At 42.1% G+C, this 27,480-nt stretch overlaps 2 protein-coding genes across 8 annotated transcripts in view; one reads left to right on the top strand and one right to left on the bottom strand.

The window, feature by feature from the left end:
* Positions 1-15,648, bottom strand: part of rcor2 (REST corepressor 2) — a 78,103-nt gene extending 62,455 nt beyond the window's left edge. For 4 of the 5 annotated variants that reach the window (XR_009647336.1, XR_009647337.1, XM_060855457.1 and 1 more), the window contains exon 1: positions 15,576-15,648. The gene's annotated coding sequence lies outside the window, so the exon portion shown is untranslated. Of the gene's footprint in view, positions 1-13,759; positions 13,825-15,575 lie in introns of those variants that run through there. The other variant, XM_060855455.1, reaches the window with a different exon arrangement.
* A 36-nt stretch (positions 15,649-15,684) lies between these two features.
* Positions 15,685-26,681, top strand: naa40 (N-alpha-acetyltransferase 40, NatD catalytic subunit). 3 transcript variants are annotated; one of them, XM_060855727.1, is made up of 8 exons: positions 15,685-15,713; positions 16,136-16,231; positions 17,220-17,272; positions 22,036-22,131; positions 22,855-23,016; positions 23,544-23,627; positions 24,096-24,173; positions 25,327-26,681. In XM_060855727.1, the coding sequence occupies exons 1-8, from the start codon at positions 15,708-15,710 to the stop codon at positions 25,460-25,462; spliced, it is 711 nt and encodes a 236-aa protein (XP_060711710.1). In that variant the 5' UTR covers positions 15,685-15,707; the 3' UTR covers positions 25,463-26,681. The 3 variants fall into 3 exon arrangements, with proteins under 3 accessions (XP_060711710.1, XP_060711713.1, XP_060711711.1); XM_060855730.1 differs by lacking the exon at positions 24,096-24,173 and adding an exon at positions 23,926-24,046 and having other exon boundaries at positions 25,327-25,415; XM_060855728.1 differs by lacking the exon at positions 15,685-15,713 and adding an exon at positions 15,909-15,979.
* Positions 26,682-27,480: the final 799 nt, after the last annotated feature.

A 27,480-nucleotide genomic window follows, 5' to 3' on the forward strand; every position in this document is an offset into this window, starting at 1 on the left:
AATTAATCTAGTCCTATTTAGAGTCTGAGATTTTTTTTGAGAAGGTTTGTAGCTTGGATTGAGGTTCTGGATGTAGGTTTGCTTGCTGAGCTGGAAGGTTCATTTGGGTTTGATGAAACCCAAACATATAAATAGAAAGCAGAAATTATCAGCAGTGCTTCGTCTGAGGCCCAATGAAGATGTTACCTAGTAGGGTGATGAAATGTCTGGAAATGAACCTTCCAGCTCAGCGAGCAAACCTATATCCAGAATCATAGAGATGTACAGCACAGAAACAGAGCATTCGGCCCACCTCATCCATGCTGACCAGATATCCTAACCTAATCTAGTCCCACCTGCCAACACCTGGCCCATATCCCTCCAACCCCTTCTATTCATATACCCATCCAAATGCCTCTTAAATGTTGCAATTGTACTAGCCTCCACCACATCCTCTGGCAGCTCATTCCATAAACGTATCATCCCCTGAGTGAAAAAGTTGCTCCGTAGGTCTCTTTTATATCTGTCCTCTCTCACCCTAAACTTATGCCCTCTAGTTCTGGACTCCCCGACCCCAGGGAAAAGACTTTGTCAATTTATCCTATCCATGCTGTTCATAATTTTATAAACCTCTATAAGGTCACCCCTCAGCTTCCGACGCTCCAGAGAAAACAGCCCCAGCCTGTTCAGCCTCTCCCTGTAGCTCAAATCCTCCAACCCTGGCAACATCCTTGTAAATTTTTCTGAATCTATCAAGTTTAAAAAACATCTTTCCGATAGGAAGGAGACCAGAATTGCACGCAATATTCCAACAGTGGCTAACCAATGTCCTGTACAGCCGCAACATGACCTCCCAACTCCTGCACTCAATACTCTGACCAATAAAAGAAAGCATACAAAACGCCTTCTTCACTATCCTATCCACCTGCGACTCCACTTTCAAGGAGCTATGAACCTGCACTCCAAGATCTCTTTGTTCAGCAACACTCCCCAAGACCTTACCATTAACTGTACAAGTCCTGCTAAGGTTTGCATACCCAAAATGCAGCACCTCACATTTAACTAAATTAAACTCTATCTGCCATTTCTCAGCCTACTGGCCCATCCGATCAAGATCCCGTTGTAATCGGAGGAACCTTCTTCGCTGTCCACTACACCTCCAATTTTGGTGTCATTTGCAAACTTACTAACTGTACCTCTTATGCTCACATCCAAATTATTTATGTAAATGTCCAAAAGTAGAAGGCCCAGCACCGATCCTTGTGGCACTCTATTGGTCACAGGCCTCCAGTCTGAAAAGCAACCCCCCATCACCACCCTCTGTATTCTACCTTTGAGCCAGTTCTGTATCCAAATGGCTAGTTCTCCCTGTATTCCATGAGATGTAGCCTTGCTCACCAGCGTCCCATGGGGAACCTTGTTGAACACCTTACTGAAGTCCAAACAGATCATGTCTACCGTTCTGCCCTCATCAATCCTCTTTGTTACTTCCTTAAAAAATTCAATCAAGTTTGTGAGACATGGTTTCCCATGCATAAAGCCATGTTCACAATCCCTAGTCAATACTTGTCATAGAGTCATAGAGGTGTACAGCATGGGAACAGACCCTTCAGTCCAACCCGTTTATGCCGACCAAATATCCTAACCCAATCTAGTCCCACCTGCCAGCACCCGGCCCATATCCCTCCAAACCCTTCCTATTCATATACTCATCCAAATGCCTTTTAAATGTTGCAATTGTACCAGCCTCAACCACTTCCTCTGGCAGGTTGTTGCATACATGTATCACCCTCTGTGTGAAAAAGGTGCCCAGTAGGTCTCTTTTATATCTTTCCCCTCTCACCCTAAACCTATGCCCTCGAGTTTTGGACTCCCCGAACCCAGGGAAAAGACTCTGTCTATTTACCCTAACCATGCCCTTCATAATTTTGTAAACCTCTATAAGGTCACCTCTCAGCCTCCAACGGTCCAGGGAAAACAGCCCCAGCCTGTTCAGCCTCTCCCTATTGCTCAAATCCTCCAACCCTGGCAACATACTTGTAAATTTTTCTGAACCCTTTCAAGTTTCACAACATCTTTCCGATAGGAAAGTCACTAGAATTGCACACAATATTCCAACAGAGGCCTAACCAATGTCCTGTACAGCTGCAACATGACCTCCCAACTCCTGTACTCAATACTCTGACCAATAAAACAAAGCATACCAAATACCTTCTTCACTATCCTATCTACCCGCAACTCCACTTTCAAGGAGCTATGAACCCACACTCCAAGATCTCTTTGTTCAGCAACACTGCCTAGGACCTTACTATTGAGTGTATAAGTCCTGCTAAGATTTGTTTTCCCAAACTGCAGCACCTCGCATTTATCTGAATTAAACTCCATCTGCCACTTCTCAGCCCATTGGCCCAACTGGTCCAGATCTTGTTGTAATCTGAGGTAACCCTCTTCGCTGTCCACTACACCTCCAATTTTGGTGTCATCTGCAAACTTACTAACTGTACCTCTTACGCTCGCATCCAAATCATTTATGTAAATGACAAAAAGTAGAGAACCCAGCACCGATCCTTGTGGCACTCCACTGGTCACATGCCTCCAGTCTGAAAAACAACCTTCCACCACCACCCTCTGCCTTCTACCTTTGAGCCAGTTCTGTATCCAAATGGCTAGTTCTCCCTTTATTCCATGCCATCCAACCTTGCTAATCAGTCTCTCATGTGGAACCTTGTCAAACGCCTTACTGAAGTCCATATAGATCACTATCTACCGCTCTGCCCTCATCAATCCTCTTTGTTACTTCTTCAAAAAACTCAATCAAGTTTGTGAGACATGATTTCCCACGCACAAAGCAATGTTGACTATTCCTAATCAGTCCGTGCCTTTCCAAATACATGTACATCCTATCCCTCAGGATTCCCTCCAACAACATGCCCACTACCGACATTAGGCTCACTGGTCTATAGTTCCCTAGCTTGTCCTTACCACCTTTCTTAAACAATGGCACCACGTTAGCCAACTTCCAGTCTTCCCAAACCTCACCTGTGACTATCATGATACAAACATCTCAGCAAGAGGCCCAGCAATCACTTCCCTAGCTTCCCACAGAATTCTAGGGTACTCCTGATCAGGTCCTGGGGATGTATCCAACTTTATGTGTTTCAAGACATTCAGCACTTCCTCCTCTGTAATATGGACATTTTTCAAGATGTCACCATCTATTTTCCTACATTCTACATCTTCCATGTCCTTTTCCATCGTAAATATAGATGCGAAATACTTGTTTTGTATCTGCCCCATCTCCTGCAGCTCCACACAAAGGCCGACTTGCTGATCTTTGAGGGGCCATATTCTCTACATAGTTACCCTTTTGTCCTTAATGTATTTGTAAAAACCCTTTCAATTCTCCTTAACTCTATTTGCCAAAGCTATTTCATGTCCCCTTTTTGCCCTCCTGATTTCTCTCTTCAGAACACTCCTACTGCCTTTATACTCTTCTAAGGATTCACTCGATCTCTCCTGTCAATACCTGACATATGCTTCCTTCTTTTTCTTAACCAAACACTCAATTTCTTTAGTCATCCAGCATTCCCTATACCTCCCAGCCTTTCCTTTCACCCTAACTGAAATATACTTTCTCTGGACTTTCGTTATCTCATTTCTGAAGGCTTCCCATTTTCCAGCCATCTCTACCTGCGAACATCTGCCCCCAATCAGCTTTTGAAAGTTCTTGCTTAATAATATCAAAATTGGCCTTCCTCCAGTTTAGGACTTTTAGATCTGGTCTATCCTTTTCCTATTTTAAAACTAATAGAATTATGGTTGCTGGCCCCAAAGTGCTACCCCACTGATACCTCAGTCACCTGCCCTCCCTTATTTCCCTAGAGTAGGTCAAGTTTTAGGTACATCCACATACTGAACCAGAAAATTTTCTTGTATACACTGAACAAATTCCTCTCCATCTAAACCCTTAACACTATGGCAGTCCCAGTCTATGTTTGGAAAGTTAAAATCCCCTACCATAACCACCCTATTATTTTTACAGATAGCTGAGATCTCCTTACAAGATTGTTTCTCAATTTTCCTCTGATTATTAGGAAGTCTATAATACAATCCCAATAAGGTGATCATCCCTTTCATATTTCTCAGTTCCACCCAAATAACTTCCTTGGATGTACTTCTGGGAATATCTTCCCTCAGTACAGCTGTAATGCTATCCCTTATCAAAAATGCCACTCCCCCTCCTCTCTTACCTCACTTTCTCTCCTTCCAGTAACATTTGTACCCTGGAACATTACGCTGCCAGTCCTGTCCATCCCTGAGCCATGCTTCTGTAACTGCTATGATATCCCAGTCCCATGTTCCTAACCGTGCCCTGAGTTCATCTGCCTTCCCTGTAAGGCCTCTTGCATTGAAATAAATGCACTTTAATTTATCAGTCCTACCTTATTCTCTGCTTTGTCCCTACCTGCCCTATTTGACTCACCTTTGTTCTCAACTATACCAGTCTCAGACTAAAATCTTTCCTCACTATCTCCCTGGGTCCCACCCACTCCCATCTTACTAGTTTAAATCCTCTCATGCAGCTCTCCCAAATCTCCCTGCCAGTATATTAGTTCCCTTCCAATTTAGGTGCAATCTGTCCTTCTTGTACAGGTCACTTCTACCCCAAAAAAAGCTTTTAATGATCCAAAAATGTGAATTCTTCTCCCGTATACCAGCTCCTCAGCCATGCATTCATCTGCTCTATCTTTTTATTTCTGCCCTCAGTAGCTTGTAGCATCAGGAGTAATCCAGATATTACTATTCTCGAGAACCTCCTTTTTAAATTCCTGTCTAACTCTCTGTAATCACCTTTCAGAATCTCAATCTATTCCCTTCCTATGTCGTTGGTTCCAATGTGTACAATGACCTCCTGCTGGTCCCTCTCACCCTTGAGAACATTCTGCACCATCTCTGAGACATCCTTGATCCTGGCACCAGGGAAGCAACACATCATGCAGGGTTTTTGCTGCTGGCCACAGAAACGTCTGTCTGTACCTTGCACTAGAGAGTACCCTAACACAATCAATTGCTTTCCAGAACAGCATATTGTTTGAAATGGGGATAGCCACAGAAGATCCTGCACCACCTACCTACCTCGCTTACCTTTCCTGGAGTTAACCCATCTATGTGACTGTATCTAAGACATCCACCCTCCCCCCCTCCCTGTCATCCATCAATTCCCCTTGCTCTTGTAAATTCCTCATTGCCTCTAACAGCCTCTCCAACTGATCCATTCGATCTGATAGGATTCGCAACCAACAACATTCATTGCAGATAATCTGTAAACTCAGTAACCCGTAAACTCTCCCTAAACTCCCACATCCAACAAGAAGAGCATATCAATGTGGGCGGCACAGTGGCTCAGTGGTTAGCACTGCTGCCTCATAGCACTAGGGTCCCAGGTTTGATTCCAGCCTCGGGCGTTTCCCCGAGTCTGCATGGGTTTTCTCCGGGTGTTCCGATTTCCTCCCACAATCCAAAGATGTGCAAATCAGGTGAATTAGCCATGCCAAATTACCCATTGTGTTAGATGCATTAGTCAGAGGGGAAATGGGTCTGGGTGGGTTACTCTTCGGAGGGTCGGTATGGACTGATTGGGCCCAAGGGTCTGTTTCCATACTGTAGGGAATCTAATCTAATCTAGTAATGCCCATTTTTGCTTCTTTCAATCTACATACCCAGAAAATAGCACTGTTTTATTCCTCTACAAAACACTGCTCCAGATTAAATTAATACTTATGGCTTATATTTTAACTTTTATCAAGAGACATAGCTCAATAAAACATATAATCAAGAAAGATCCCACTTTACTTACTACTATAGACTTATCTACTTTTGTGCTGTGACCTCGCACAGACAGGTTCCTCCAAGATCAGTTGTGAATTTCACAGTTTTTTCATTTTCCCGACATAGTCTGATGTCCAGCGATACATTAATTCAACAGCAAAGGCAGGAACTGCTAACTCTGTCAGTTAGCAATGCGAGTTTCTTTCTCTCTCCTGCACTGACCTCACCATGTGCTTCCTTTGTTTGTTCTTCGCCCTTTTAAAAGTGCTGTTGTTTTGACTATTTTTTTCTCCAAAGTTCCAAAGCAATGCAACAGCATATAAAACAGTAATTGCTGCTCCTGGAATTAGAGGAAATCACCTCGAAACCATAAAATACCTCAAAAAAGGAGCTACGGTTACAGCCAGAAATTTTTCCCGTCCTCCATCTTGGATTACCCAGAATCCTGTACCAGCACTTGACCCATATCTCTCTAAACCCTTCCTATTCATATACCCTTCCAGATGTCTTTTAAATGTTGTAATTGTTCCAGCGTTCACAACTTCTTCTGGCAGCTCATTCCATACATGCACCACACTTCACAAGAAAACTTTGCCTCTTAGTTACCTTTTAAATCTTTCTCCTCTTACCTAAACCTATGCCCTCTAGTTCTAGATTCTTCCACCCCAGGGAAAAGACCTTATCTTTTTTACCTATCCATGCCTCCCATGATTTTATAAACCTCTATAAGGTCACCCTCAGCTTTCTATGCTCCAGGGACCATCCATGAGTTTACTGAACCTTTTGCGTTGGGGCATCCACTTACATAAGCCTAAACTCTAGGCATTGATTGCTATGCATTTGAGAACATTCTGCCATTTCTGAAACAAACCTAAACCAAATATCTTGATGAGAAACAGGTGATGTGCCAACTAGGTTCCTGTATGAAACTGCTTCCTGTTGTGCTATAGCCACCAGAGGTTAATGTTTTCAGCAACACAGGAGCAGAATCAAGCCTGTCAACTCCTCAAACCTGCTGAGCCATTCAAAATCATGACTTATTGTCTACCTTGATGCTACATTCTCATGGGATTCCTATATCCCTTGAAATCATGAGTAACTACAAATCTATCAATCTCTGTCTTGAAATCACCAAATGATGGAGCTTCCACAGCCCGCCAAGAAAAAGAATTCCAAAGATTTATCACCCTCTGAGCGAAGTTGGTCCCACTCATCTCACTCATAAATGGTCTATCCCCTTACTATAGCACTATCCCCTGTCTAGATACCACAGCCAGGGAAAATATTATTTCTGCATTTACTCTGTCAATCTCTGTCAAGAACTTTGTAAATTTCTAAGAGACTGCCTTGTTTCTCAAAACACCAGAGTGTACAGGTGCAAGTTCCTTAACAGGACAGTACCATCATCCCAAGGAAACACAGGATATCTTTCCTTAGGCAAGGAGACTAGAATAGTACACAATACTCAGAAGCAGTCTCACCTTGTAATTGTAGTAAGATACTTTTACTTCTATACTCAAATAACATTGTGATGCAGGCCAATATACCTTTGTGTCTTCCTAATTGTTTCCTGCACCTGCATGTTAGCTTTCGTGACTCATTAAAGACAAGCCCCTTTAGACATCCATACTTCCTAAATACTTATTTAAAAAATACATTGCATTTCAGTTTTCTCTACCAAAGTTGATAACCTCACCTTTTACCACATTATATTCCATTTGCCATATTCCTGTCCACTCACTGACCTTATCCAAAACTCCTTGAAACCTCTCTGCAGCCTCATCACAACTTTGATTTCCTTGTGGCACTATTGCTAATTTATTAATCTAGAGAACAAAAAGATTTCTGTTTTATGTTTCAGACTTCCAGAGAACTGCAGATGCTGGAAATGTGAAACAGAATCAGAAATGTCAGGAGTACCTCAGTCGATCTGGCAGCATCTATGGAGAAAAAAACAGACCCAACCTTTCAGGTCCAGCGACCCTTTTTCAGTACAAAGATAGCTTACTGAGGTTTTCTAGCAATTTCTGTTTTTGTATTAATGCAGAGACACAGGTTACGTTGTGGGGATTCGGGTTCAAATTCCCCTACAACAGATTGTAGTATTTGAATTCACTAAAAATCTGGAATAAAAAGTCCATGGTGAACATGAAACTGCTGTTGACTGTCAGGAAAACCCATCTGTTTCATTCATGCCGTTTGGGAAAGGACAAAGTCAGCAGTCACACGACAACAGGTTATGGTCCAACAGATTTATTTAAATCACAAACTTTCAGAATGCTGCTCATCATCTTATTATGGCACAAATTCAGCACCATTCACAACTTCTCAGATATCCAAGCAGTCTGTGTTCAAAAGTATCAAGGCTCGGACAATGTCCAGAATTGGACTGTCACCTAGAAAGTAATATTCATGACACACAAGTGCAATAATAGAGAGTCTCACCATTAGCTCTTAATATTTTACCTGCATTACAATTGATACACGCCCTTGCATCTATATTCAAAAGGGGTATCACTGATCAGAAACTGAACCAGCCAGTTAAATACTGTGGTTAAAAGAGGATGCTAGAGATTAAGAATTCTGCAGAAAGTAACTGACGTCTCATTCTGTCCACCATCTACATCTCACGAAGCAAGGAATACTCTTCCACTTGCCAGATGACTGTAATTCCTATTACAATCAAGAAGCTCAGCATCATGCAGGACAAGACAGCCCATTTAATTGGCAATCATTTACCATCTTTAACATGCACTTCCTTCACTATCAGAGTACAGTGGCATCAATAAGAACCATTTACAAGATAAATTGCAGTAAATCACCAAGGCTGCTTTCAACAGCAACTTACAGGCGATGCGATGTCAATCACCGAGAAGGACAAGGACAACAGACAACAATTACATGGGAATACCATGCATGTTTCCCTCTGAGACACACACCACCCTGACTTGGAACTGTATCAACATTTGGGGAACTAGAATGTCAGCTATATTCATTATCACTGCGTGAAAATTCTGAAACTCCCTCCCTAACAGCACTGAGTGTGCATCAACACCCAAAAGATTGCAAGTGGTTCAGTAAAGTAGATCAGTACCATCTCCTCAGGAGCAATTTGGGAAATAGGAGCGGACGACAAATGTCTATCTTTCCTATAACACTTGCTAACTATAAAAGAGTTTTTTTTTAATTTTTAAAAGATGGTTCAGCAGGATCAGATATCAGGACATGAGATTAGGCATGATATAACTACTTAAAATAGCAAAACTATTAAAGAAATCAAAGAAGATAATGCCCTTGGTCTCAACAGATTGAAATATATGAATTTTAAAATTATCTCAAGAAGAAATATAGAAGCAATATTACATACAGAGAAGGTTGCAGTATAGAGATAGATAGATAACAACATATTTAATAAGTACTCTGGTCTTTTAAGGTAAGGATTTTCTATTTCTTTATCAGTGACTGGTTAAAAATTTACTTTTTTTGTTTATCTATTAATTGTTTTTTTAGAAAAAGACTATAGCAGAGAGGTATCAGAAAGTATTTTAACTCAAACCTGTACAAAGTAATAAAATAATTGACTAAGCAGAGATGACTGGGCAGATGATGTGCTGTAGCTGTATGATGTGGGAGCTGGCTGATCCCATTGTGAATGGCAGTGACCGCATCTGCAGCAAGTGTTGGTTGCTGGAAGAACTCCGGATCAGAGTTGATGATCTGGAATCTGAGCTTCAAACACTGCGGCACATCCGGGAGGGAGAGAGTTAGGGTTAGGGTGATCATGGGAGACTTCAATATGCAGATGGACTGGGTAAATAATGTTGCCAGTGGATCCAAAGAAAGGGAATTCATGGAATGCTTACAGGATGGCTTTTTGGAATAGCTTGTCATGGAGCCCACAAGGGAGCAGGCTATTCTGGACCTAGTGCTATGTAATGAACCAGTCTTTATAAAGAATCTTAAAGTAAGGGAACACTTAGGAAGCAGCGATCATAATATGGTAGAGTTTAGTCTGCAGTTTGAAAGAGAGAAGGCAAAATCGGATGTAATGATGTTACAGTTAAATAAAGGTAATCATGAGGGCATGAGAGAGGAACTGACGAAAATAGACTGAAAGCAGAGCCTAGCGGGGAAGACAGTAGAGCAAAAATGGCAGGAGTTTGTGGGTATAATTGAGGACACTGTACAGAGGTTCATCCCCAAGAAAAGAAAGATTATCTAGGGAGGGATTAAACAGCCATGGCTGACAAAGGAAGTCAGGAAATGTATTAAAGAAAAAGAGAGATCCTATAAAGTGGCCAAGAGCAGTGGGAAATCAGAAGATTGGGAAGGCTACAAAAACAAACAGAGGATAACAAAGAGAGAATAAGGAAGGAGAGGATCAAATACAAAGGTAGGCTAGCCAGTAATATTAGGAATGATAGTAAAAGTTGCTTTCAATATATAAGAAACAAACGACAGGCAAAAGTAGACATCGGGCCACTTCAAACTGATGCTGGAAGCCCAGTAATGGGAGATAAGGAAATAGCAGGAGAACCTAACAAGTATTTTGCGTCAATCTTCACAGTGGAAGACATGAGTAATATCAGGGGACTGAGTTGAGTATGATTTCCATTACAAAAGAGAAAGTGCTCGAAAAGCTAAAAGGTCTTAAAATTGATAAATCTCCTGGCCCCGATGGGATACATCCTAGAGTTCTGAGGGAGGTGGCTGAGGAAATAGCAGAGGCGTTGGTTGGGATCTTTCAAAAGTCACTGGAGTCAGGGAAGATCGCTATTGTAACCGCCTTGTTTAAGAAAGGATCAAGACAAAAGATGGAAAATTGTAGGCCAATTAGCCTAACCTCGGTTGTCAACAAAATTCTAGAATCCATCATTAAGGATGAGGTTTCTAAATTCTTGGAAGAGCAGAGTCGGATTAGAACAAGTCAACATGGATTTAGTAAGGGGAGGTCGTGCCTGACAAACCTGTTGGAATTCTTTGACGAGGTGACAAGTAGGTTAGACCAGGGAAACCCAGTGGATGTGGTCTATCTAGACTTCCAAAAGGCCTTTGATAAGGTGCCACACGGGAGGCTGCTGAACAAGGTGAGGGCCCATGGTGTTCGAGGTGAGCTACTGGTATGGATTGAAGATTGGCTGTCTGACAGAAGGCAGAGAGTTGGGATAAAAGATTCTTTTTCAGAATGACAGTCGGTGACAAGCGGTGTCCCCCAGGATTCAGCGTTGGGGCCGCAGCTGTTCACGTTATATATTAATGATCTGGATGAAGGGAGTGGGGACATTCTAGCGAAGTTTGCCGATGATACAAAGTTAGGTGGACAGGCAGGTAGTACTGAGGAAATGGGGATACTCAGAAGGTTCTAGACAGTTTGGGAGAGTGGTCCCGGAAATGGCTGATGGAATTCAATGTGAGCAAATGCGAGGTCTTGCACTTTGGAAAAAAGGATAAAAGCATGGACTACTTTTTAAACGGTGAGAAAATTCATAAATTCAAAGTACAAAGGGATCTGGGAGTGCTAGTCGAGGATTCTCTAAAGATCAACATGCATGTTGAGTTCATGATTAAGAAAGCGAATGCAATGTTGTCATTTATCTCAAGAGGATTGGAATATAAAAGCACCGTTGTGCTACTGAGACTTTATAAAGCTCTGGTTAGGCCCCAGAGGTACCTGAACATTTGGAGTACTATGTTCAGTTTTGGTCCCCAACCCTCAGGAAAGACATACTGGCACTGGAGCGTGTCCAGCGGAGATTCACACGGTTGATCCCTGGAATGGTAGGTCTAACATACGAGGAACGGCTGAGGATCCTGGGATTGTATTCATTGGAGTTTAGAAGATTAAGGGGAGATCTAATAGAAACATACAAGATAATACATGGCTTGGAAAGGGTGGATGCTAGGAAATTGTTTCCGTTAGGCAAAGAGACTAGGACCCGTGGACACAGCCTTAGAATTAGAGGGGGTCAATTCAGAACAGAAATGCGGAGACATTTCTTCAGCCAGAGAGTGATGGGCCTGTGGGATTCATTGCCGTAGAGCCCAGCGGAGGCCGGGACGCTAAATATCTTCAAGGCAGAGACTGATAAATTCTTGATGTCGCAAGGAATTAAGGGCTATGGGGAGAATGCGGGTAAGTAGAGCTGAAATGCCCATCAACAATGATTGAATGGCGGAGTGGACTTGATGGGGCCGAATGGCCTTACTTCCACTCCCATGTCTTATGGTCTTAAGAAGGGATATAGTGCATAATATAGGAACTATCAAGCAGCTTAAATATTGATGGTGGGGAAAATAATGAAATCCCTGCTAAAGAAAAAATCAGGGAAGTATCCAAAAAAGTTTTCAAAATGTCAGGTCTCATTTGTTCAACCTTACTGAACTCTTTGAAGTGGTAACAAAGGGTAGACAAGGGTAATACAATAAAGGTAATCTGTGTTTCCAAAAAGCCATCAAAACTGAAAATGTAGATTGACAGATTTTTGTTTACCAAAAGTATGGGGCAATGATGGGGATATGGGATCAAGTTACTGATCAACTGTGATCTCATTAAATGGTGATGCACATTCTTGGTTGCCACATAATTAAGACAAATGAACAAGGTTGAAGCATGTGAAATTGTGACAAGTAGCAGAAAAGATAGCAAGCAATGTAGAGGTAGAAGGTACCTATTCAGAATTACAGCTGACTCCCACAAGACCATTATTGTTTACAATACATATTAATGATTTAGACTTCTGAATCAAAAATAGTTTCTAAATTTGAGAATGATGTAGGAATTTGAATTCATTAAAGGAAAAGAACACAAACACTGTGGCTAATTTCTGGATGGATAGAAATGAAAAGTTGGTACGTTATACTCAGCTTATTAGAGCACAATTGGAATGCTATACTATGCACAGCTCTGGTCACCTTTTAACAAAAGAGCTACAGAAGCACTGGAAAAGATTTTTAAAATTGCATGGATAAACAGGCTAGATAAGCATTCTCATGTAATGTCTATTGTAAATACCAGGAGTGTATTACAAACAAAAGCAGAAACTGCTGCTTCAGTAGGTCTGGCAGCAGCTATGAGAAGAAAGCAGAGTTAACGTTCTGAGTCCAGTGATTTTTCATCAGAACTGAGAGCAGTGAGGAAAATGGTGTATTTATACTGAAGATGAGGTTGAGGGAATGATTAGATTAGATTCCCTACAGTATGGAAGCCGGCCCTTCGGGCCAACAAGTTCACACAGACCCTCCAAAGAGCAACCCACCCAGACACATTCCCCTACATTTACCCCTAACACTATGGGAAATTTAGCTTAGCCAATTCACCTACCCTGCACATCTTTGGACTGTGGGAGGAAACCGGGAACACCCGGAGGAAACCTACGCAGACACAGGGAGAATGTGCAATCTTGACACAGACAGTTGCCCGAGGTGGGAATTGAACCCGGGTCCCTGGTGCTGTGAGGCAGCAGTGTTAACCACTGAGTCACCGTGCCGTGGGAAGAGAGGTGAGCGGATACTTGGAGATGGAGCCCAGAGAGATAGAGATGTGAAAGGGATAGGCAGACAAAGGGATTATTGATCACAGGCTAGAACAGAGGGAATAAATGATAATGAGAGCTGACAGTAGCAGAGAAGGGTTGGCTGTAATGGATCTGGGTCAACCCATCTCATGTATTTCAACTCCCATACCTTCTCTCCCCTCCTACAACAATAGCTTTCACATTTAAAGGTTTATAAGCTGCCATTTCCACCACCTCCAGCAGGATTTTGCAACCTGACATGTATTTCCTTCCCCTCCTATGTCAGCATTCTGCAGGGACTGTTCCCTCCAGGATATCCTAGTCCAATATTCCTCCATTCCCAACACCTCCGCACATCCCCAGAGAACTTTCTTATGCAATTGCAGAAGGTATAACTTGCCAATTTGCCTCTCCCCTCTTCACTATCCCAGACATACCTTCCAGGCGCAGCAGAGATTTACTGCACTTCATTCAATCTAATCTACTGTATTCACTGTTGATAACGAGGTCTCCTCTACTCTGCAGAGACAGAATAAAGACTGGGTGATAACTTTGTAGAACACCTACATTCTGTCTGCAAAAATGACTTCAAACTTCCAGTTAAATACCACTTCAACACACCATTGTGTTCCCAAGCCAACATTTCTGTTGCAGGCATGCTGCAATGTTCCAGTGATCGTCATTGCAAGTTCGAAAACAGTATCTCATTTTCCAGTTGGGTTCCCTGCAGCGTCTGGGACTCAACATTGAAGTCAAGAACTTACATGTCCTTATATGTTTTTTGCCCAGCCCCACACATTTATTCTGTCTTTACATGGGTTGCTTTCATCACAGCCTATCCATTATTTCCTTTCTGTCAGTTCTCGTTATCCCTTATTCAGCTTCTCTGACATACTATCGATACTCTAATCCCCTCATCTGCCTACCACTTTCAAGTATCTCTTTCACGCTCTCTCTGGGGTCCATCTCCACATATCTGCCCATTTCCCATAGTCATTCAGCATGAAAACTGACCCTTTGGTCCAACTTGTTCATGCTGACCAAGTTTCCCAAACTAAATTAGTCACATTTGACTGTGTTTGGCCCATATCCAAACCTTGGAGATAGTGAGGACTGCAGATGCTGGGAAGACAATTGATAAAACATGGAGCTGGAAAAAGCACAGCAGGTCAAGCAACATCATGATGAAGTCCTGATGAAAGGTCCTGCCTGAAACATCGACTCTCCTACTCCTCTGATGCTGCTTGACCTGCTGTGCTTTTTCCAGCTTCATATTTTATTGCCCCATAGCTGACCCTTTCCTAATGAAATACCTGTCCAAATGTCTTCTAAATGTTGTAACTGTACTTGTATGTACAACTTCCTCTGGCAGTTCATTCCACATATGCTCCACCCTCTATGTGAAAAAGTTGTCTCTAAATCTTTCTTCTCTCACTTTAAAAATATTCACTATAGTTTTGAACTCCAGTACCCGAGGAAAAATCCTTAGTTGCTAAGAATCGAAACGTTAACTGCTTTCTTTCCTCCCACAGATGCTGCCAGACCAGCTGAATTTCAAAAGCAATTTCTGTTTTTGTTTCAGATCTCCAGCATCCTCAGTTCTTTGTTTTATTTAAGATCATCACCTAAGTGATGGAGCATGCTCTACAGATTGGTTGAATCTCATTGCACTCTGTACATTCCAAGCTAAAATGTTTTATAATGTATTTTTACAAATGTCATGTGTGAAGTACATCTGTGGGGTGGGAGTGTGGAGAAGTTGTCTCTCCTTTCCCAGCTGAAGAATGGTCACAAATAAATCTTTGAAGTTATGAAAGGCTTTTTATAACCAAGAAAGTGAGGAAGGAACCAGGACGGGATGGGAAGCAGTCACGATTAGATCAAATGGGGGTGGGAGGGAACTGAGGAGAAACTTCTTCGTCTAAAGAGCAGAATGTGGAACTCGCTCCTATAAAGAGGATACAAAGTGAATCGTGTCGTACTCTTTAAAGGGAGACGCTGGTTACACAGATGAGAGGGTGTTGGGGAGCTGCTATGGGGCAGAACCACCAGAGCTAGTGGGCGGATTGGTCTGTTTCTGCACTGAAAATTCATGGGGGCAACGTCAGCAAAGCTCGATCCGACATTCAAAGCTAACCAGCCAGAAGGTGTGGATCATTCAGGACGAAGAGTCCTTCAGCTCAGTGAAAGACTGACTCCAGAGTCTCCTGAAGCTGCCAAGTGGTGACCGAATGCTCCAATTTACACAATTACCTGCCAATGTCCGACTTAGCGAATCCTCAGCTCCCAGCTGCTCCTGGGACCGAGCGGAAGGTGTAAACGGACGGACCGGAAGGAGCAAAACTTGATTTCCGTCTGGTTGTGAACAGCGCCGTCCGGAAAAACATGGGGGTGAGGGAAAGAGGGATGAGAAAGAAAGGGTGTGAGCGAAGACGTGGAGGAGAATGAAAGAAAGAAAGGGAGGGTCACGGAGAGGAGAATATTGGGGTGGCCGCGGAGGGGGGAAAGATTTGGGGGGGGAAGTTTGGTGGGAGGGGATGGCAGCGAAGGGGGAATATTGAGGGGGGGGAGTTTTGCATCCTCTGTCAGAAAAGGAAGAGGGTGTAGTGAGAAAGGGGAGACTGTGCTAGGAGTTTGTTGAAGCGTTATTTGCAGAGGTAAGAAATATGATGTCGATCTACATAGATGTCTCAGGCACTTACTGCTAATGCGGGTTGTTGGTTCTGACTGACTGACTGGTTGGTTGATTGGTTGATAGATAGATATCTGCTTTCCTGAGAAATGATTTGAGTTCTGGATATTGATTTTTCTAGAGAAAGTCATCTAAAGCCAAGGAGAAGAAGCAAAGAAGACTGGAGGAGAGAGCAGCAATGGATGCTGTCTGTGCAAAAGTTGAAACGGCAAACAAGGTAAAATAGTTTAGGGATGTGATAGGGAACAAGTGAGGGCATGTGCAGGCTGAAGGAGGGACTGCCTGCAGACCCTCTGGTGGAGGAAGGAATGGAGTGAGAGCTGGGGAGGTTTGAGCAAGATAGGATTGTGTGTGCTGGGGGGAGGGGGGGTGGTTCTGGGGGAGGCGGAGTTTCAAGAAAAACGTCTGAGGGGTTGCTGTGTAAGGGAAGACACTTGATATTCAAAGAGATGGGCTGAGGGGTGAGCAGATGGATAGCAGCTGTTGTTTGGGATAAACAGTTAGGGTTTGAGGGATGGTGAGGGACTTAGGGAGTGGATTTACAAGCTTAGATGTTGAGGTTCAATGGGACAGCTGTGGGGTTGAGTACCAGGGATGAATAATGGGTTTAGGGCAGAGAGCCATTTAGTTCAGTTAGAGGTTGTTGGGCTTGGGGTTTAGGACTCAGGATCTGGCTCCATTACAGAAGAGGAGGCTGGGTTTGGGGAGGGGCTGGTGTTGGGATTGGGGGAATAGTCCCACATTGCCAAATGCTGCCAAAAAGGAATTACTGATGTAATAAGATTTCTCCAGCTCCTATGAGTACAGGTGACAAGAGAGGCCAGATTGCAAGCTGCTTTAAATTTATTTCTGTTTTGAAGACACATCTTGGTTCTAGGACGGGGAGGGGAAAGCCAAGAGGCTACCTGATCGCCATCCAATCAATGCTGCTACTGGACATGCTTGTGGGTGTTGGGTTGGGATATGGTGGGGCTGAGATTTAGGTCATGATCTTTCATCAGAATGTTGATTGCAGACCTGAAACATTGTGTTTCTCTTTCTAGATGCCACACCTAATTATTTCAAGTATTTTCTGTTTTTACTTTACATATTTAGCATTCAAACTATATTAGTCTTACTTGCCAACATGGGTTTGGAAGGGATAACGCATGATTTGTGTTGTTTAAAGAAATTTAAATGCAACTTTTTCTCTTTTGTATTTTAAGCTCAATGATCCATTAGCATCTTTTCCTTCCTTCAAAAAATATGACAGAAATGGGTAAGTATCATTTCTTGTAACTTCCCTCCCCTCAGTTTGTTAACACACATTATCTCTCCTACCCAAGGACTAACATTGGACTTAGCAGCAGGAACATTTCATGCAGCCCTTCAAGCTATTCTTCCTTTCAGTAAAATATTGATTAATCTGATCATGGTCACTCCACCTCTTTGGTTTCCCCAAACCTCATCAACCCTTGGCTCCCTTAATGAGTTTTAAGAAAATTTGTAGTTCAGGTTGAGGTTTTGGATGTAGGTTTGCTCGCTGAGCTACAAGGTTAATTTCCAGATGTTTCGTTACCCTACTAGATAACCTCTTCAATGGGCCTCCAAACACTACATTGGACAAACAGGTAAAAAACTAGCCAGCAGGATACATGAACACCAACTACCCACAAAAAGATATGACCCTCTCTCTCCATATCCTCACATATGGATGAGGAAGGACACCACTTTGACTGGAACAACGACACGCACAAGAATTCCTAGAAGCATAACATTCCAACCAGAACTCTCAACAAACACATCGAGTTAGACCCCCTACCACACCCTGAGAAAAGGAACAGGAAGTGACTTCATCACAGGAAATAACATCACCACAGGAAATGACAGCACCAACCCAAAGAAACCCAAACATATAAATAGAAAGCAGGAATTTTCAGCATTGCTTCACCTGAGGCCCACTGAAGATGTTACCTAGTAGGGTAACAAAACATCTGGAAATGAACCTTGCAGCTCTGCAAGCAAACCTACATCCAAAACCTTGACTCTCTTATTTATTAATAATCTACTCCATTCAGCCTTGAATAAATTAAATTACCATCTCCATTATCTCCTGGGGAAGATAATTCCTATTGACCCTCTGAGGAAAAAAAAATCTGAACTGTCTTGAAACAGAGACCTCTTATCAAACTGTCATGTAGTTCTAGTTTCTTCCTCAAAAAGCCTCCTTTCAGCATATGTCTCCATGATTAGAGGATTAGATAGGGTGGACAGTGAGAGCCTTTTTCTTTGAATGGTGATGGCTAACATGAGGGGACATAGCTTTAAATTGAGGGGTGATTGATAAAGGACAGATGTCAGAGGTAGGTTATTTACTCAGTGTAAGAGCATGGAATGCCCTGTCTGCAACAGTAGTAGACCTGCCAATTTTAAGGGTATTTAAATGTTCATTGGATAAACACATGGATGATAATGAAATAGTGTAGGTTAGATGGGCTTCAGATTGATTTCACAGGTCAACATAACATCGAGGGCCGTAGGGCCTGTACCGTCCTGTCATGTTCTTTATAAGAATTGGCCATTCAGCCTTTTTGAGCTTATTCTGCCATTCCTTAAGATACTGGTTGATCTGATTTTAATCTAACCCTTCATTCCTTATATATTTCATCTCCTTGGTAATCAAGAATCTACTTCTCCCTGAAAGATTCTGTATCCAATGCCTTTTCAGGAAAGGATTTCTAACGATCCTCCAACAGAGAAAATGTTTCCTCATCTGTACTGTAAAATTCTATGCTCTCGCTTAAATAAGCGACCCCTTATTTGTAAATTATGATACCTTGTTCTAGATTCTCCCATGAGAGGAAACATCCTTACTGCACCCACCCAATAAATCCCCTTAGGATCTTGCATATTTCAATTACGTCACCTCTGACTCTTCTAAATTCCAGAAGATATAGATTTCATAACGCAGTCTGCTCATTGCGGGTATTAGTCTATTAAACCTTCTTTGAATTGTTTCCAATACATTAACATCAATAAATATGGTGACCGGTACTCCAGATGTGATCTCACCAATGCCCTCCTAACCGAAGCAATAACCTTCCTACTTTTGCAATCGATCCCCCTCACAATAAACCATAACATTTCATTAGCTTTCCTGATTAATGGCTGTACCTGCATACTAATCTTCAATGATTCACATAATAGGACACCCAGAGCTCTGCAACCTCTCACCATTTAGATAATGTTTCTTTTTTTTTATTTCCTTGTGCCAAAATGGACAATTTCACACTTTCCCACATTACACTCCTTTGTCAGAGCATTGCCAACTCAGTTAATCTATCTCTATCCCTTTGTCGGCTCCTAGTGTCCTCTTCACAGATCACTTGCCTATTTTGTGTCATCAGCAAATTTAGCTCCCTTCATGGCTATCTCAACACCAATCCCTCTGGTGGATGATGGCCAGGAAGGTCAGTTAGCATCTGAAGAAAGAACAAATAAGTTATTGCTTCAGTTGGGTAGACCTCATTTGGTCCCTTCATCTAAATTGTTTATATAAACTGTAAAAAAAAAATTAAGGCCCCAGCACTGACCCCAGTGGTACAATGCACGTGACATCTTGCCAGCCTGCAAACACCTCATGTATTGTTTCCTGTTAACAAACCAATCTTCTATCCATACCAATGTGTTAGTCCCAAAACCATGAGCTTTTATTCTCCACAACGATCTTTGAAGTGGCATCATAGCAAGTGTCATCTGGAAATCTAAGTACAATACATCCACTGGATCATCTTTATCTACAGCACTAGTTACTTCAAAGAACTCCAGTAAATTATTTGAACATAATCTCCCTTTGACAAACCATTTTGGCTCTGTCCTCTGTCCTTGAACTCATCCAAATGTCCAATTTTAACATAGTTTCTAACATTTTCCTTTTATGGATATTAAGTTAACTGGCCTGTAGTTTCCTGATTTTCTGTTCCTGCTCTCCCTTTTGGAATAAAGGAATTATATTAGCAACTTTTCATAGAAACCCTACATTCCTGAAGAAGGGCTTATGCCTGAAACGTTGATTCTCCTGCTCCTCGGATGCTGCCTGGCCTGCTGTGTTTTTCCAGCACTACATTTTTCAACCCATAGAAACCCTACAATGCAGGAAGAGGCCATTTGGCCCACCAACTCTCCAAACAGCATTCCATCCCCAATCTCCCCACACTGACTCCTGCTATCCAGGTGCACTTTCACAGGTCAGTAGTTGTCATGTCCCTTCTTCAAAATCAGGTCAAGTATTGCCTGCTGTCAGGTTGGTGCCATAACATGCTGGTGTAAGATATTATTCCAAAAACATTTAATGAATTTATCATTAAAAAACTAATTAATACTGGAAAAATTAGATTATTTAAGTATAGGTTAAATTCTCCCATGATTCTGGATGTAGGTTTGCTCACTGAGCTGGAAGGTTTATTTTCAGACATTTCATCACCACACTAGGTAACATCAGTGAGCCTCTGGACAAAGCACTGCTGATGTTTCCTGCTTTCTATTTGTATGTTTGGATTTCCTTGGGTTGGTGATGTCATCTCCTGAGGCATTGTCACTTCCTATGGTGATGTCATTTCCTGTTCTTTTCTCAGGGGTGGTAAATGAAGTCCAAGTCAATGTGTTTGTTGATAGAGTTCCGGTTGGAATGCCATGCTTCTAGGAATTCTCGTGCGAGTCTCTGTTTGCTTGTCCTAGGATAGATGTGTTGTCCCAGTCGAAGTGGTGTCCTTCCTTATCTGTATGTAAGGATACTAGTGAGAGAGGGTCATGTCGTTTTGTGTTCATGTTCATGTATCCTGGTGGCTAGTTTTCTACCTGTTTGTCCAATGTAGTGTTTTGTTACAGTTCTTGCACAGTATTTTGTAAATGACATTAATTTTGCTTGTTGCCTGTATAGGGTCTTTCAAGTTCATTAGCTGCTTGCTCTAGTGTGTTGGTGGGTTTGTGGGCTACCATGATGCCAAGGGGTCGGAGTAGTCTGGCAGTCATTTCGGAGCTTCTTTGGGTTTGTCGCTGAGAAATCTGCAGACTGTGTTCATTGGGTGCCTGTTCGTTTTGAATACACTGTATAGGTGATTTTCTTCTGTGCTGCAATGTGTGGTGGCTCATTGAAATAATGTTCTATTGCAGCTTCGTTTGTGGATGTTGGGATGATTGCTTCTGTAGTTCAATATTTGGTCCATATGTGTTGTTTTCCAGTAGATGCTGGTTTGAAGTTCCCCATTAGCTGTTAGATCTACTGTGATGTCTAAGAATGGTAGTTTGTTATTTTCCTCCTCTTTAGTGAATTTTATGCCAGTAAGGGTATTATTGATGGTCTTGAAAGTTTCCTCTACTTTGTTTTGTTTAGTGATGACAAAGATGTCATCCATGTAGCGGACCCAAAGTTTGGGTTGGATGGTTGGCTGAGCTGTTTGTTCCAGTCTCTGCATTACTGTCTCTGCTAAGAACCCTGAGATCAGACATCACCAACCCAAGGAAATCCAAACATATAAATAGAAAGCAGGAAACATAAGCAATGCTTCGTCCGGAGGCTCACTGAAGATGTTACCAAGGTGACAAAACATCTGAAAATGAACCTTCCAGCTTGGCGAGCAAACCTACATTCAGAACCTCAACCTGAGTGACAAATCTTCTCAAAACTTGCTATCTCCCATGATAATTGCTACACCTTATTGACAAGCACTCATTATTTCTTCCTGGATACCCTGCCCTACCATGTGATTACTGTTAAGGGGTCTATACACAGCTTCCACAAGTGACCTCTTGCCCTTTTCATCCTCATCTCTACTGCTTCTATATACGGGTTTCCTGAATTTAGATCATCCCTCTCTCGGTTGTACTAATTTAATCTTCAATTATCTCTCCTTGTTTCCTGTGCTTCCTTAATTGTCACATATCTTTTGAATATTCAGGTCCCAATTAATATCATCCTGCAGATGTTTCTCAGTTTTGGCTACTAGATTGTATTATATATCCCAATCTCTTTCTTCTACCTAGAATGAACATAGTGATAGAGTGTAAAAGAGTAACAGACTTGGACCCCAGCACTCTGGACTGGGCAGTGGAACTGACCAAGACGAACATGCAGACCATGTGAGTGAGCCACCGGATTGCATGCACCACTGGATGAGGGAATAGAAAGTGGAGATATCAGAGGAACTGTAGGTAATACCTTCATGCCACCCCACCGTAATTAAGCACTGACTGTCAGGGTTAGGTGGGTACCTGATGGTTGAGTTCAGTGATGCAAAATTACAGAGAGGTGTTGTGTGTCTGTATTCGAAACTAATGTTTATTGGAGAGTTAAGGCACACCCTTTCTTACACTGTTCTTAGCCCAGAATCTCGAATCCACTGTACTGACATTAAATAATTCATATTGGCCCTAGGACACTTAGAAGAACTCCTCCCTCCACTTTTCCAGTAATGGCAATCGGATCCGATACACCCACCTATGAGCAGAAACAGGATCTGAATGTGTCACCTGAAAGATGGTACCTCTGATAATGCAGTTCTGTCTCAGTAATGGCACCAGAAATGTTGACTTGGGTTCTCTGTATAAGTGACTGGAAGGAGACTCAAAACCAGAACCTTGAGTGATGATTGTGCTACCTTTAGCAATGGAGTTCTATTCTCTCTCTCCTAATCTGCTCCTGCTACTTGTTTCTTGTGAGGAAAGTTAAAGGCAATGATGTTACAGGGAGTTAATAGCAGTAACTCCTGGGTGTAGGAAAGCAGGTGTGGCTGAGCTGGGGATAGGGTTTGTTACCCGATGTACTTATACTAAAAGCTTCAGCCTTTTGCTCTCTTCTGTCAGGTATGAGCAAAGTGAGTGGGGCTGGAAGGATCGGGAGAAGAAGGAAGAGATGACAGATGAACGAGCGTGGTACCTGGTTGCACGGGAAGGAGACAGTGCGGTGCCAGCAGCTTTCTCACATTTCCGATTTGATGTGGAGTGTGGGGAGGAAGTACTGTACTGGTATTCTTGCGTTATACTTAATGAGTCCCCGCAGAGGGTGGCAGCTCCAATCGTGCACGAGTCTTGGCGGGAAGGGAGGCCGCACATGGGTGGCGAGGCCAATGGCGAGCTCCTGATGTAAAACTGCTGATGACAGGAAGCAAAGTACTGGTGCCCACGGAGTCTGTGGCACGGAAATGACCTGACTGACTGTGATTTAAGGTGACTCAGCTTTCCATCACAGTGAGTGTTCTGTCCTCTGTACCCTCAACCAACCTTGGGAGCCATTCTCCCTAACCCATTCATGTGCCACATTCATCGTGTGCAGACCTTGATGGCGAGTTTCGAAACATTGTTTGATAAAGAGAGGGATGCATGATGGCCGACTCCTGATTCTGGCCCCACCGCCAAATAGAGTAAAGTTCTCTCTATAATGTCCCATCAAACACTTCTCATTGAGACAGGGAGCCTCGAAATGGGTTGAACATGTGTTATAAAGTCAGTGTCAACTCTGAATAATAACCTGAAAAGTTTGTCTTGTGTTGCAGTTATGAGGTTCAGCTGGAGAGTCGGGTGAGGAGAAAAGGGTTGGGCAAATTCTTAATGCAGATTCTACAGCTTTTAGCAAACAGGTAAAGAGGTTGTGGATATTCTAAAGATAGTAAATTTGCCTCCCCATTCTCTCCCTAATGCTGGCTGTCGTCTTGTGCTGCATTCAGAGAGCTATTCTTAGTGTGTCTGACAATGGCTGACAATGTTCTTGAGGCAGAAAAAGCATTTTCCCTGTCCTCTCCTCACATCCTCTACCCCAGTCCAAGGTAGAGGCTGTGTTTAGATGTGGGACAAGTTGATCTGAGCTGGCGTTATTTCTTCATATATTCAAGAGCCTGCAGTTTCTGGTCACAATCTCTCCATCTCCTCTTCCAACAGGTTTCCCCCTGTGAGCAGAGGGATTTGGCAGGCAAGATTGGAAAAGAGCCTGGCAGGAGCATATGGGGAGACTGTGTGTCACCCAGTTAGCAGACACTTATAAAGTGCTCAGAAAATGAGGGTAGGTTCAGTTTGATGAGATTGACTCTTGCTCTGTGCTTTTTCTGCAGTACACAGATGAAGAAAGTGATGTTAACAGTATTTAAGCACAACCATGGAGCTTATCAGTTCTTCAAAGAGGCGATGCAGTAAGTTGTGATCTGGAGTCTGCATTATTATAGGGATGTCTGAGGACACAACAATGAGAGTACATGCACTCGCATGCATGCAAATGCTATCTATCATACTTCCGCATTCTCAGCATCCTATAGGTATTATTTACTTATCAACCAAGAACTAAAAACACATTGTCTGGTTGTTACCTAATGGCTGATTTTTGGAGGGTAAGAAACAAAGAACTGCGGTTGCTGGAAATCAGAAACAAAAACAGACAGGTCTGAAGAAGGGTCACTAGACCCAAAATGTTAATTCTGCTTTCTTTCCATAGATACTGCCAGACCTGGTGAGTTTTTCCAGCAATATCTGCTGATTTTTGGGAGCTTACCATGTGCAAATTGATTGTTGCAGTTCCTACAATGCAATAGTAACAATGCTTCAAAACAGCATAGTTGGCTGTGAAATATCCTTAAGTTTAAAAGATGCTCTGGAAAAACAAATCTTTTCCTTACCTGGTCTGGCTGACGTTGACTTCAGTCCCAAGCTGTATGTTTGAAACTGTATCCTCATTTTTTAAAACAGGTAGAGGAGGATCTAAATATGTCCTTGTCAGCATCTTTGAAAATCTGAGATTTCTGATATCTGAAAATCACATTAAATTCAACATTAAGCAAAACTTGCCTTAGACTATAATCTTGCCTACCTAACATCGGTGCAGTTTGACTTTGGGGCAACCATCCAGGGTTCTTGATTGTTCGTTTGTTTGTTTGCTAGTCTTTATTCATTCGTGGGATGAGGGTGTCGCTGATTAGGCCAGCATTTATTGCCCATCCCTAGTTTTTAAAGTCAACCACATTGCTGTGGGTCTGGAGTCACATTTCCTTCCCAATTAGTGAACCAAATGGGTTTTTTCAACAATTGACAATGGATTCATGGTCATCATTAGACTTTTAATTCCAATCCATTTTTCATTTAATTCAAATTCCACCATCAAGGTAGGATTGGAACCCAGTTCCCCAGGACATTATTGGGGTCTCTGGATTAATAGGCCAGTCATAATATCAGCATGTCATTGCAATCCTACAATAAAGAGGCAAAGTAGCAAAAGGGTCTTCAACCTCATGATATCACAAATTAAACTTCTGTTACTGCTGTGTTTGACCTTCCTGACCTTTCAATCCACAGGTTCGATATTGATGAGTCATCTCCCAGTGTCTCTGGGTGCTGTGGAGATGACTGCTCCTACGAGATACTAAGTCGGAGAACCAAATATGGGGAGCACCCACATGGCAGTCCACACTGCGGAGGATGCTGTCATTGAAAGATCAACATTGAGCCCCCATCTCCACCCCTCTAAAATTCCCCTTCCAAACAGATTCATCATACCATGTGAAAATGGAAACTGAGTTCAATGTAGAAGCTATCACAGCATGTAAACTGTTGGAGAAAGCTTTGCTTGAAAGATTTCTTTTCCAAACATCCACTTATCTATATGTACTGTGAATAAAACCCAGACTCTCTCTGCCAGCCCCTACAACTCCATAGCTGGCCATTTGGAGCCAAATCTCTTTGCTGTTTACGAGCTAAATGAGAGCACATCCTTCTAAATAGTAAAAAGGCTGTTTCCAACTTTTTTTTTTAAGAAGCAACTTATTTATATATAAAAATGTTTTTGAAATAATTGTCCAGTCTGAGCAGAATATCGAACAGAAAAATACTGGAATTGTGGGATTTTTCTAAAGTTCAATTTTTGAATAACATTTCAGCCAGTTTGAGGACATACTGTATATTATGTCTGTAATATATTTAATAAAACAGTTTTCTTTGAATATTTTCCATTTTTAATTCCCATACACACTTGTAATGAGTACTGCCTATGTAAACCTGTCACAGGGTAATAACACCCTGCTGTCTGGAGGTACTTAGCGTCTGACGACCTTACATTGGTAGTGCTATTGTCCATGTGCAGGTTGAAATTTGGAATGGAATTAAGAGCAGAAATGTGGCATTAAAATAGGGTTTAATCTCCAACTGGTCCGGTTATTCCTCTCACTCTTCACCTGAAGTCTGCAATAGCTCCCCACTATCTCTAGATTTTAATATAAATAGAAACGAATATGTCCTTTTACTAGTTTTATGTCTGGGTCTGACACTGCTAGCACCAAATTGCAGATTAAATTACCTGGGGTTGTAATGATTGTACGTGACCAAGAAAAAGTTTGAGTACTGTGAATGGGTCTGATGACTATCACCTAGATCTGTTGAGTCAGCTAGTGCATGTCAACCTGGATATGTTTTTAAAGTATTGTTGGGTTTTGTGTCTTTGTCATAGACAACCGGAAACTGAAATCCAAACCATAAATTGTCCTTTACGTTGCAAACTTCCCTCTGATTATCTTTTCATTTTTGAATCATGTCTAACTCTACTTGTGCATATTAGGATTTGATACTCAAAACAGGATGCATTTCCAAACAAACTATTTGTACCATGGGGTTGTGGGCCTTGTTTTTAATATATTCAATAAATCTTTTTTACTGTTTTTATTCTCTTTCATTTTGTTCCTTACCATTTCTTGCCTTTTGGTTCATTTCCTTTCCTGATGAAGGAAGCAGGTAGTTTTGTGTCTCTAACAATTGATTTGTAGCAATTCTGTCACCTGCAAAGTGAAGAGCAGCAACACCAGCACAACCTGATTCTACAGCAATAAGTGTTACGTTGAAGCATCAGGAGTCCAGGAAAATGGCAGGTCCAGTCTTTCAGCTGGACCTATTGAGCTAGAACATCAAGAATGTTGCAAAGAGGGTTGAGGCATTCAGTCCTTAAGTTTTTTCCGAAAGCCAATTAGATGTAATTAGACTGTACCTGCAGTCCATGACCAACTCGTGCTCCCTATATCCAGCAGGGGACACAGTTGCACTGTGTTCAACCCTTGTCAATGGAGAATGAGAGTTTATAGTTAGCACCTTGATATCAATAAAGCTGACAACTTCAGATTGTGGACATTTAAGGCTGACTACAAGTAGCTAGTTCAAATTCATTTTTGTTGCCACACAGCAAGCACCAAGTAGGATACTACAGTAGAAAGATAAAATTATGTTTTGACGAGCAGTTCAGCATTTATGGATTGGCCTAAACTGGTCAGCTACAGTGTAGAGGAGATGGTGTTGGACTGGGGTAAACAAAGTTTATCAATCGATCACAACATCAGGTTATAGTCCAACAGGTTAATTGGAAGCACTAGCTTTCGGAGTGCTGCTCCTTCATCAGGTAAGACCATAAGACATAATTTATAGCAAAAGATTACAGTTCCATGCAGTTGAAATGATATATTGAATGAA

The sequence above is a fragment of the Hemiscyllium ocellatum genome, chromosome 46 (assembly GCF_020745735.1).
Source record: "Hemiscyllium ocellatum isolate sHemOce1 chromosome 46, sHemOce1.pat.X.cur, whole genome shotgun sequence".
NCBI classification, from domain to species: Eukaryota; Metazoa; Chordata; class Chondrichthyes; order Orectolobiformes; family Hemiscylliidae; genus Hemiscyllium; species Hemiscyllium ocellatum.